The sequence below is a fragment of the Lupinus angustifolius genome, chromosome LG11 (assembly GCF_001865875.1).
Source record: "Lupinus angustifolius cultivar Tanjil chromosome LG11, LupAngTanjil_v1.0, whole genome shotgun sequence".
NCBI lineage: Eukaryota > Viridiplantae > Streptophyta > Magnoliopsida > Fabales > Fabaceae > Lupinus > Lupinus angustifolius.
The window spans coordinates 18,129,456-18,141,401 of NC_032019.1; the positions used below are offsets into that span (position 1 = coordinate 18,129,456).

The 11,946-nt window shown below is 32.8% G+C and overlaps 1 protein-coding gene and 1 long non-coding RNA gene across 2 annotated transcripts; one reads left to right on the forward strand and one right to left on the reverse strand.

Annotated features, from left to right (window-relative positions):
• On the forward strand, positions 1,521 to 3,595 carry LOC109359402. The gene is made up of 5 exons (XM_019604048.1): positions 1,521 to 1,660; positions 2,682 to 2,796; positions 2,882 to 2,971; positions 3,095 to 3,193; positions 3,280 to 3,595. Exons 1-5 carry the CDS (start codon positions 1,593 to 1,595, stop codon positions 3,379 to 3,381), a joined length of 474 nt encoding a protein of 157 aa, XP_019459593.1. The 5' UTR covers positions 1,521 to 1,592; the 3' UTR covers positions 3,382 to 3,595.
• LOC109360116 lies at positions 6,169 to 10,455 on the reverse strand. The gene is made up of 3 exons (XR_002109111.1): positions 10,445 to 10,455; positions 9,216 to 9,219; positions 6,169 to 6,686 (listed from the first exon to the last, which is right to left on the reverse strand). It is a non-coding gene; the product is annotated as an uncharacterized LOC109360116 (long non-coding RNA).

An 11,946-nucleotide genomic window follows, 5' to 3' on the forward strand; every position in this document is an offset into this window, starting at 1 on the left:
GGGGTTAATTGCTTGTTTCTCAAGTAACTAACCACCCTCTTTTTTTCTTTGTATATATAGAGAAATGTTTAGTCACTTTTTCAATCAACGAAATAATAATCATGAGGTTATTCAGTCAAAATATCAATATTTTTTATCCAATTATTTGCTTTAAAACTCACTTCTAGCAACGTTCGTCCACAAGAATTGGTTTAGCTTCTTAAATTGTTGGACATATTGTAAGTTCCAACTCTTAAAAAGTGTGTTTCTTCACTTGGCGACATCTGAAGTCAACGACAGCCTTTTTCATGGCCTCAAACAAATAGTGCATAGTAGGTAAAGCAGTACACACATCGTCTCTGATTCTTGTTAATACGTACATCTGTTATCTCATACTTTATGCCACTCCATGTACCATGAACTTATGATTGGTCAGAAAAATATTTAATAATTAAAATTTAACTTAAATATATTTTTTATCACATGTCCATGAGACATGGAGTGACACAATATGTGTGACAGGAGATGTCTACCCGTTTTTTACACTGTTAGTAAATCATCCACAATTGATTTGTTAACCACCATTGACTTGTTAATTACTGTTGACTCTTAAACAAAAGTAATACAAATCAATAATGGATGATATACTGATTTTACACTGTCAGTGCATAGATTTTAAACTCATTCTTTTTACTCGGTGACATATGAAATCCACAATAGCCTTCTTCATGCCTCAAATTGATAGTGGATAGTAGATAATGGCAACACATAAGTAGACTCGAACTCCTGTCAATCAAAAGAGGATCGATTGATATGGTGGAATAATGTATTGATTTAATTTAAATTTTTTTTTATGCATTTAAAAATTTGAAAGCCATGTTTGGATTATTTTTCTTTAATCCAACTTCATTACCGGAAAGTAGTTATCAAATAGCCCCCTAAATAAATTTTGTAAGAACTATTTAATGATTTTTTAAAATTTTCAAATAACAAATCGGATCAAACAAAAAAATTGTGCTCAATCTTAGAAATATGAATACAATTATTTTCAAAATATTAAAACAATATTCTTTTTACTATTATATAACTTTTTTAACTTCTGTGAACAATGCCCAGGGATACCGGTAAGTTAAAAAACTTACTTTTAAACTAAGTAGACTACATTTTTATATATATATATATATATACTATGGGTCAAAGATTTACCTATAATAGGTGAATCATTTATGATTTATTTATTTGTATTACAATGATTTAATATGTACACTACTAATAGTACAAATGCTTCTTATATTATTAGTAAATTATTTATTATTGACTTATTAATTATTATCAACTTTCAAATAAAAATAATTCAAATTAATGATGAATTATAAGTTGATAGTGTAATAAACTTTATATTACCAATGCCACAAATTTTAAACTCTGAGTTGTGAATAAAAATTAATTTTGAATAATGAATAATATATGACTTGTATACATTTTTTCTCTCTCTCTTTTAATATTTGGTTTGTAATTAATTGACGAATCAAACACCAAAACCAAAGCAGAAGCAAATTGGTCAGTGCCGCTCTCTCTCCCTTTTCTTTCTCTCGCGAGAACAGTGAGAGAAAATGAGTTTCTTCTCCTTTCTGGGTCGTGTGCTTTTTGCTTCTCTTTTCATCCTCTCCGCATGGCAAATGTGACTCCTCTTTTCTTTAGATCTTCCATTTTTTTCTTCTATAACATTCTTACTATTGCAAAAGATGCTCCTTTTTTCATTGTATTTTCGATTTCTCTTATTTCGATTTTTTCTTCAATTTAGTGACACGTATAGATAGAGATGCAAACTCATGTTTTTCATTGAAGATAATGTGATTTGAGGTTCCCCTTTTTTGTCGAATTTATGTGGCTAATGCCCAAAAATAAATGAAGTTACATAATATTACTCCTAGGATTAATAATTTGAGTACCATATTTTTTTATTTTAGGAATCAAGTGCATTGAGATAAGTTCCAATGAATGAGTAGTTTTTTATCATATAAGTGAATGTGCCCATGAAGATAACGTCTTTAACAATGATTTAGGTTAAGATGTTTTGTCTTGTCCACTTATTATGGTTTTTCTAGTGTTTGAAGATGTCCTCGGCTATTGAGCTCCTCGGTCATAACATTTTTTGTCTGATACTCTCATTATTTAAAAGTTACTTTGGATCTTGATTAATTCCAGCTGAATTTGAAGACCCACTTAAGAGGCAAAACTATGTGAATGCCTATTTTTCTTTTCACAAATGTCAAATCCGAGACCTTATTTAAGGAAATTGAGCTCCTTGCTACTCGAACCAAGTACCTTGGTTTGAGGGGTCCATTTTGATAAGTGGTTTATTTCTTCAATGTGCATAATCAAGAATATACAAGTGATAGAGTGAGCTTGTTTTCCAATGGCATTTGCTCTGATATGTTAGATTGAATTGAAGACTTGATACTTGAAATGTCATTTTTGCAACCAGTTATACCCTTTCATTACTTTATTTTGTAACTTGTTTAGTGATGTATCATTAGTTTTATGTGTATCAAACTGCTTAAGTGTATATGCCAAATACCTTGTTTGACAAGATTTTAGCCAATAAAATGTTGAGTTGCTAAAGTAATTTTTAGTATGCTTTTCATGCTATCAATTCAGCATTTAGTACTTTTTTATTTATATAGAATTTTTGTTGATAGGTTTAATGAATTTGATGGCACTGGTGGATCCATTGCAAAGGAATTGAAGCCCAAGCTCACTCTTGTGAGGAAGAACTTGTCATCCAAATTGGGGGTTGGGATACCAGATATTAATGTAAGGTCATCTTTTCTTGTACTGTCATTTTTTCAGAATGGGTTTTTTCATGTAATTGTCGTTCTGATTGAAATGTTTAATACAGGTTCGGCAATTCATTGCCACTATCATTTTTCTAAAGGGGGTTGGAGGTATTCTATTTGTTTTCAGCAGCAGGTTTGGATCTGTTCTTCTGGTAAGGGCATGCTCTCTTAGCTCTGCCATGAAAAAAAATTGTCATTCTTAACTCTTCAAGTTCTGATCTTTGCTTTGGTCTTAAAATATCATAATCCAGATTGAAATTTTCCTCTTTTTGTAGCTTCTTCATCTGGCGATTACTACTCCACTTCTGTATGATTTCTATAACTATAGACCTAACAGCCCGAAATATAATCTACTGCTGAATGATTTCATTCAGGTTTGTTCAAACTTCTATTGTTTTCTGTGTTTCTGGCTGATGGTTTTATCTGAGAACTTAATATATTTTGTTCATTTTTATGCCAGAATGTAGCACTTTCCGGTGCATTGCTATTCTTTATAGGGATGAAAAACTCAATTCCAAGAAGACAACTAAGGAAGAAGACCCCAAAAGCAAAGACAAATTAGAAATTAGAGCAAATATGTACTTGTTATGTTGCATCATTTTGGAATAGCTGCTTAAACCTCTTTAGATTATTGTTTTTCTTCAGTTGGCACTTGGCACAAAATTTGATTATGGATATGCAGATTGCAGAACCTTTCTCATGCAACTCTATTGTACTTGTGCTAAGAATAGATATTAAACAAAAATTAATGATTATTTTGTGTGCATCAAGTTCAATATTATGTCTTTTACACGACGTAAATATGATGCTTTGTCTATGGATGAAAGATTTTTTTGGTACTATCAAGGGTATTCCCTCACCTTTTTGGTAAATAACTAATCTCTTTCGGGGTTCGTGGTTGCTCCTCCCAACAAATGTCGCTTCCTGGAATCGAACATTTGACTTTGGAGATCAAGTGGGGCTTTACACTATTAGATCAATACCTTATTGGTCTATGAATGAAAGATTGACACACAAGAATGAAAGATTGACACATAATGAGGAATCGGAAATCTATTCATGTATATCACAAATATCAGTATAATTAGAATTTAGAAGAATAGGCAGTTACATTTTGTTTTTTTTTTTAAATTAAAAACTTAAAATTACATACATCCTCATCTTAATGTTGATATCTTTGATGTTCATCTTATTGTTGATAACTTAGCTGTTATTTTACATTTGATAGCATCACTGTTAAAGAATAAGCCGTGGCCCTAAGCATGTTTTTCTTGCTTATTCGTTACATTCCATTACACGACCATAACCTTTACGGTCTGCAAAGCAATTTCACAGTTTGAATTAAAATGTTACATGTTAGATTAGATATGTGATACTTAGAATAAGTTGAGATAAGCCATGTTAGATAGCACACTAAAAATAAGTCGTGGACCTTCAACGTTGAAATTCTAGGCATATAGTTCGAATAAAAGTTCCTCAATTTTGGACCCAGTGAAAGTTACTTTAGATCAATTGATCATTTGCTGATTAGAAAAGCAGATTGTTGTGCATGAAGAAGTTTGGGATGACAATAATCCTTCATGTCATATATTAACTAAGATGTTAAAAAAGTGAGAAAATCCTTTGCAAGTGTTATCAAACTGCCATGGTGATCAGTGGATATATATCGGAGTTAGATCTCTGTATTCATTGCATTGCACTTGTCCATGTATGTATGTTTTGTTAGGATTTGTTTACGAGTTGGATTTTGAAAAGGAATAAATAAAAATGAAAGATTTTAGAGCTATGAAATGCACTTATAAGTTTTGAAGTCTTTTTTTCACTTTTATTTCCTTTTAAAACTCAACTCTCAAACAAGTCCTTAGATTATCTTATGAATCTTAACATAGCTGATATTACCTTCACAAAATCTTGGAAGACATGATTTAGGTAGGAATGCTTGGATAAATCGGGAGGATTGGATTCACATCGGAAGTAACAGAAAATACAAGGACTCTTATTACATTCAAGCTCAAGCTATGTGTTATATGAATTATTGAAAGACCGGTAACACTAGATTAACTATGGACTTCACATTGGAAGTAGCGGAGAATATCATGATTCTATGTGTTACACACTTACATGAATTCTTGAATTCTTGAAAGGTGGGTTATACTACTTTGAAAATATAAACAAAGAATGCTAAGGATCATCTGAAATAGGCTACTGATTACTTAGTTTCAGACAAGTACATGCATTCTTATCCACTACATTGCTTGTCAATGTTGTAATTATTTTGCCATGGCATGAAATCAGTTCAGTTGGGTTTAAAGAATTAAGAAAATACTCCATTACGCATTAAGAAAATACATCAATATAAAGGAAAAAGGTTTCCAGACATCCATACATGACCATGCTCACATACGTGTGTGTACATATTTGGTGTGTGTGTGATTTTCCTCCAATTGATTTAATCAAATCTAATAACAAGGTCCAACATATTTGATAGATGATCCAATAATTCGAGTATAATGTCAGAGGTTCCATTTTTGTCAGGTATGAAAAAGACTTTTTAGTAGAGACAAAACTCACTTCATTGATCTCTATACCTCGAAACTGATTAATCTTTGGTGGATATCATTGATGCAGACAAAAAGATTTAATCCCTCTTTAATATGTGTGATTATTGTGTAACAAAAATACTCCAAGAGATTTAGACACTAATGAAAGAGTATACTATGACACTAACATTCATAGAGGTGGGAGACAGAATAGAAACACTAAAAATGCAAATAAATTGGAACTGATAACCACAAAAACTCTTGCTAATGGACTTCCTTGGCTCACTCAACAAATTGTTCAATAGTGAGTGCCTCAAGTTGGAACAAATAGTATGTAGTATGTAGTCATGTACTTCGGTGGTGATAGAATATATACATGTTTAGCTTATTTATTTAGAGTTTTGTTATTCTCGACTTTTATTAATATACAAAAAAGAATACAAGAGTGTTCAGAAATTAAGTTTATTATTTTATTGATATACTGAGTACTTTTTTTTATAATGGTCGGGTATTAATTACTTACTTTCTCAATGCCAAAATATATTCTAAGCTTCTCAAAACAATTTTTTTTGTTTAACATTTAAGTATAGTATCTTAACTTCAATCACTCTCCCATCAAAACACTACTCAGTCCAAGTAACCATAAACCACCATATATGAGTGAGTGATATATACTCAAAGCATCTTCAATCTATTGCTAAACTGATATATTCTCAAAACAACTAAGTGCCTATGCAGTTTTGGTTATAACAGCTTCTGCAGTATTGTACAAATCTTAAGTTTGGTCCTTTTCTTTTGTGATGTTTCTTGTTACATGAATTATTGAAAGACCTGTGATATCACATTATTTAAAAATATAAATAAAGAATGTCAAGGGTATCTGAGAATATTGGATACTTAATTACTCAGTTTCAGAAACTTACATGCATTCTTATCTACAGCATTCTTGATACTATTGCCCTTATTTTGCAATGGGATAAAGTCAATTCAAATGGGTTTAAAGTGTTGAATTGTGAAATATTTCTGTAAAAAATCTCCATGGAACTGTAACCATTTCTTAAAATGATCGGAAATAGATTAAATTCCCTTTGAAAAATGAAGGCAAAGTTGAATTGATAAAGCTTGTTTTGTACGTAGTGGTTTTTGCCTTGGTGTCAGATCCCACATCGCGAAACACAGTAGAAGCATTGTATGCAGCTTATATAAAACGTTGAAGAGAGGTAGTATGAAAAATTAAAAAGGGTCAGTTGGCTAAATATGCCACGCTCATCCTTGTGGTGAGTGCTGTATGGCCATCTAGACATATGGCTGACATAATTTATGGAACCTAAAGGGTTGGTCCGCTTGGCCGACCCTCCAATATAGTTCTAATTTTTCTTCAAATTTATAGAATTCTTTGGTTAGGAACTGTAACAGTGTTAATGATGTTTCCTAGTAACCAATTAGGAATTTGTGTATTTGGTTTTCAAGTTTACTCTTCAAAGTATATGTTTCACAATTTTAGTGGCGAGATAACTTGGTATGAGGATAGTTTTTATTCTCTTTTATTGTTATTTAGACTTACGCTGCAATTTACTAGTTCTGAGTTTTTCCTGAGAAAATTGAAGCTCAATTCCGTTGATTTTGAATTTAGTTAGTGCATATACTGGCTACTATCATGATCTATGCTTTTATTTGAACTTGCATTAGTTAGTTGCATATTTTGATCTGAATACAGAATGTAGAAAGCTAGGTGAAGTAGTCTAAAGCAAAGGGTCTGAGGTTATGGTTGGTATAATGTCATTAACATGCTCTGATTTCATTACTTTATAAATGTGATTGGATTGGATGAGTTAATGAATGTTATTGTGAATTTGAGATTCACCTCTCAGTTTTAGATTTATTATAATTCAATTGTTATACGTTTGTCATTGTCGTGACTCTTTCTATGATATAACAGAAATCAGGGCCTGAAACCTATCTTTTTGCTCTTGTCCTGTGAATTTCTCTTTTTTGATCATTGTATGACTGCGGATATTAAGCATGATTGTTTTTGGGTTTTAAAACTGATTTGTAAATTGATGAATGATTGCTTGACATATAGAATTATAACTCATTAACTGTTCTGACTTCAAATTTGAACCATATATATCTCTTGATTTTCAGCATTTGCCGAGATATTTTCATATTATAATTAGTAGCTCCTGATGGGTGGAAATGATTTAAATTCAATTTTCGAAATAAACCAGAGCTTATCTTGGATGTTGTTTTTAGTTTTAACTTCTTACAATATATCACTTTTTATTAGCCAAATCCCAGCAATATTTTCCAAGTGATGGCTTATTCCAAACACCACTCTTCCTCATACCTAATCCTCCTGTTGATTTCCTTTGACAGGCTGAGTCCCAAGCCACAAGTGCATGATAGTGGCCACTATCATTTCCCCCCAAAGATATTGTATGCAAATTATTTCCACCTTCTTTATGATTGAATGAGGTAACATAAAAATGTCGGCCTAGTAAGTGCATTGACATGAGAACAATATTTACTAGTTGGCAACTACTTGCATATGAGAGGTATATTGTTTGCCTACATTTTAATTCTTGTGATGTTGTTATGAGAGACTGAATTAATTTCTTTCTATTTGATGGTGATAAGGGTATCTAGAGGTATAGTTATATAGTTACATAGTACATAGTACACAGTACCAGTTTTATATAGTTCGTTAGTTTTTACACTATTATTACAATATTTCCTTTATGACAACCAATACATGGTACGCGGAATTCGGCTTGCAATGTATAGACTAAATGAGGGAATCATGTAACTATGCGCCGAGGTATCTAAAATGAAATTCCCTACGGCTGAACCCTGTTATCTGCCTCAAATGGTCCTTCACACTACTACTAACTCATGCTATTGAAACTTAAGATTTCCCAAATTTGTTTTTGAACCAGTTGCCTCATAAAACTTCTGAAAATCCTCCTTCATTGTAGTCACCCAAACCCGAGTTTGCTTTTCTGATAATTATCCTCAATTACAGAGAACATTTTGTTCCGTTGATTCTGCTGTTTTGCTAAGCATCAGGTACAATTGGAATGATCTCCTTTTACACATTCCATATGTTAATAAATCTGAAATATTTCCTATTCTTCACAGTTTGGTTGTTTAAAGTTATGACCAGACACACCATGCGGCATAAATGTAACTTCAAAGTTATTCTTTTTTAAGGTCCATTATTCATTGCATAGAGCCCAATTATGAAAAAAAATATTCTTGGTTGTTGGACCAAGTGTATTTTAAACCTCTACATGCTATGTCCTTTCAGTTGACATTGATCAACACATTTTCTAAAATCTTTCATCTCTGCTTGAGTTACTTGATTTCCTCCAGTTTTATTATCAGGTTCAAGTATGGTATTAAATTCTCCAATAAGTAGCCAAGGATTAAGAACTTTTGATTTGCACCAGATTTTGCCAAAGAGGTTGTCTGTTAGATAATGTATGCAGACTATAAACAAATGTACCAAAACATTAATATTTAGGCTTTGCCGCTGAACTTGACAGTGCACAAAATTCATCAAAAGTCAAATTATTTAGGTAGATCGCACTAAAACTACATCTGATTTACTATTGTTTGCAAAATTAGAAAAGCTAACCTAGCTAGACTAGTACATAATTTGAATTTGCTTCCTGGATTTTTCACTGAGTTTGGTTTCAATAAGACATAGTGACATACTATCACTAATTTATTCTGGTTACAGATGTAAAATACTTCTCCCTTTTTCAGATGACTATTTAGGCCTCTGATATTCCACACTAATAAACTAGCCACGTCCAGTTACATTGTATGGATCATGATTAGATCTTGTTTTGACAGCACTTAACCCATTTCTTGGTGACTCCTTGCCATTCTGAGCTACCAACTTGCCTTTGTCTATTAGATAATGTTCTATGGCTTGGTTCTAATCTTTATGAGGTGTATTTTGGTTACTTTGACCAGTTTTCCTTGCCTCCTTTTTGCTTATAATCTTCTATGCTTACTTGATTTGCTAATTTCTTTATTTTCATTTGCATGAACAGATTCAGATTGGTTAGCTGTGTTAACCTGTCTGATCTTCCATTTTGTTTTAGCATGTTTCCTGTTTGCCACTCATACACTACCTTTTGGTCCTTTAAAATTCCTTCCTCATTTAAAAGTCCATACATATTTTGGCAAAGATTTATGATCTGCATCTCAACTTGTATAGCTAATCTTTTTCTTATGCACAATACCTGATTGGTATCCTATGTTGCTTGCCACTTTCCCTATGCTTGTGAGGTTCCAGGATAAGTCCACTTGAATCCATAATATCACCTCTCTTTTCTTTTATTTTTTTACAAAAAAATTATTAGCAATTCCATACATATAGGCGTAAGGCCCTGCTAGATCCTCAATATGACCAAAATGTTAGTGTTCGGTTCCTGAGAGCGACACTTGTTGGGAGGGGTAACCGCGAATCCAACGCCATTCCTATTACTATTGTTAGTGTTATTGGGAAATTCAACACAATAGCAAGGAAAAGACTAACAGAGTATCTAAAGTGGATAATAATTTCCTCAACGTGCTAGAATATATGAAGAACAATAATAAATAATGCAGTAACTAAGAACACATAAGGAACATTATAATTTTAACGTGAAAAACCTTCCCAATGTGAGAAGTAAAAACTATGGGCACAAACCAGTCAATCAAGCTTCACTATGATCAAAATAGAAATACAAGAGTGTCTCCAAAATATAGCACAAAACATGCTCAATAATACAACATACAACAAAGCAACAAACTTGAAAATAAGAACAAAAAGTTGCAAAAAAAAAAACAGAAAAATAGCTACTGTTTTGGCTCGTTTTCTATCACTTCGGATGGCTTCTTACTGATCCAACCGTTCAGAATGAATTAATAGACGTTGTGAACCTGCTGTCCAAATTTCAGCCCGATCCAACAGCGCATGAAGTCACTCGCAAATCTCCACAGCTGCTATGAATTCGTGCGAGTTGAGTTCTTTCAACTTCTCTTTCACTTTTCTATTGCCTCATTCTGCCTAAACTGATTGCACACACTTACCACATCTGAACATATCCATTATATTAAGTGAGACAAGTGGATTTTGCCCAATTGGGTCTTTCTCCACATAAGAAGGGAGCCCAAACCCAACAAATCTCCCCCTCACAACTATGTGAAGAGAATCGTCAAACCGACGATCTCACAACAGGTTTCAAACTTCCACTTTGATATGACATTAATCATCATATCAACATCATTATTATCTGTATGAATCTTAGCCAATTCCAATAATTTATCATTCAAAGCATACGTATCTAATGATATCTCACATCAATGTGTTTGGACCTAGAATAAAAAGTTGAATTCTTCCCAAGATGAATTGCACTTTGACTATTACAAAATAACAAGTATTTGTCTTGGACGAAACCAAGCTCATGCAAGAATTTCTTTACCCAAAACAACTCATTGCATGCTTCTGTAATGGCAATGAACTCTGCCTTAATAGTGGATAATGTAACATACTTTTGCAACCTAGATTGTCATGCTACAGCTCCCCCTGCAAACTTAATCAAGCAGCATGAAGTGGACTTTCTGGAATCAATGTCTCTAGCCATATCAGAATTAGTATAGCCCACACGAGTAGGTTTATCACTTCCAAAACAAAGCCTCAAACTAGCAGTACCACAAAGATACCTCAAAATCTATTTCACAACATTCCAATGCTCTCTACGTGAATATGACAGAAATCTACTAACTGTACCAACAACATGTGCAATATCTGGTCTTGTATACACCATTACATACATCAAACTTCCCATAGTAGATGCATAAGGAACTCGTTGCATATGTGATTTTTCAGCTTCATTTGAAAGACACTATTTAACACTCAACTTAAAATGAGTAGCAAGAGGAGTGCTTACCGCCTTAGCATTTTCCATGTGGAACTTCTGTAGCATTTTCCAAAGTTTCTTTTCTTGCCTATCTCGCATGATTCTTATACCAATAATCTGTTTAGCAGCTCCCATGTCTTTCATGGCAAATAACTTGCCTAATTGCTTCTTTAACTTGTCAATCATGGAAATATTTTTTCCAATAATAAGCATGTCATCATCATACAATAACAGGATGGTGAAATCACAATCAGCAAACTTTCTAAGGAAGACACAATAATCATAAGTAGTCTTCTTGTGGCCTTGCTCACACATAACAGACTCAAACTTTTTGTTTCATTGTCATGAAGTCTACTTCAAACCATAGTCTCAGCCTACACATGTAGCCTTCTTCCCCTTCATTAAGAAAACATGAGGTTGTTTCATATAAATCTCTTCCTTCAAATCACCATGAAGGAAATCAATTTTTACATCCATTTGCTCTACCTCCAAATCAAGAATAGCAGCCAAATTCAATACAATTCTAATGGATGACATCTTCACCATAGAAGAAAAAATCTCACTGAAATCAACATCTTTTCTTTGTCTGAAACCTTTAACCATCAATCTGGCTTTATATATTAGAGATGTAGAATTACTTTCTTGCTTCACCCTATAAATCCACCTATTTTC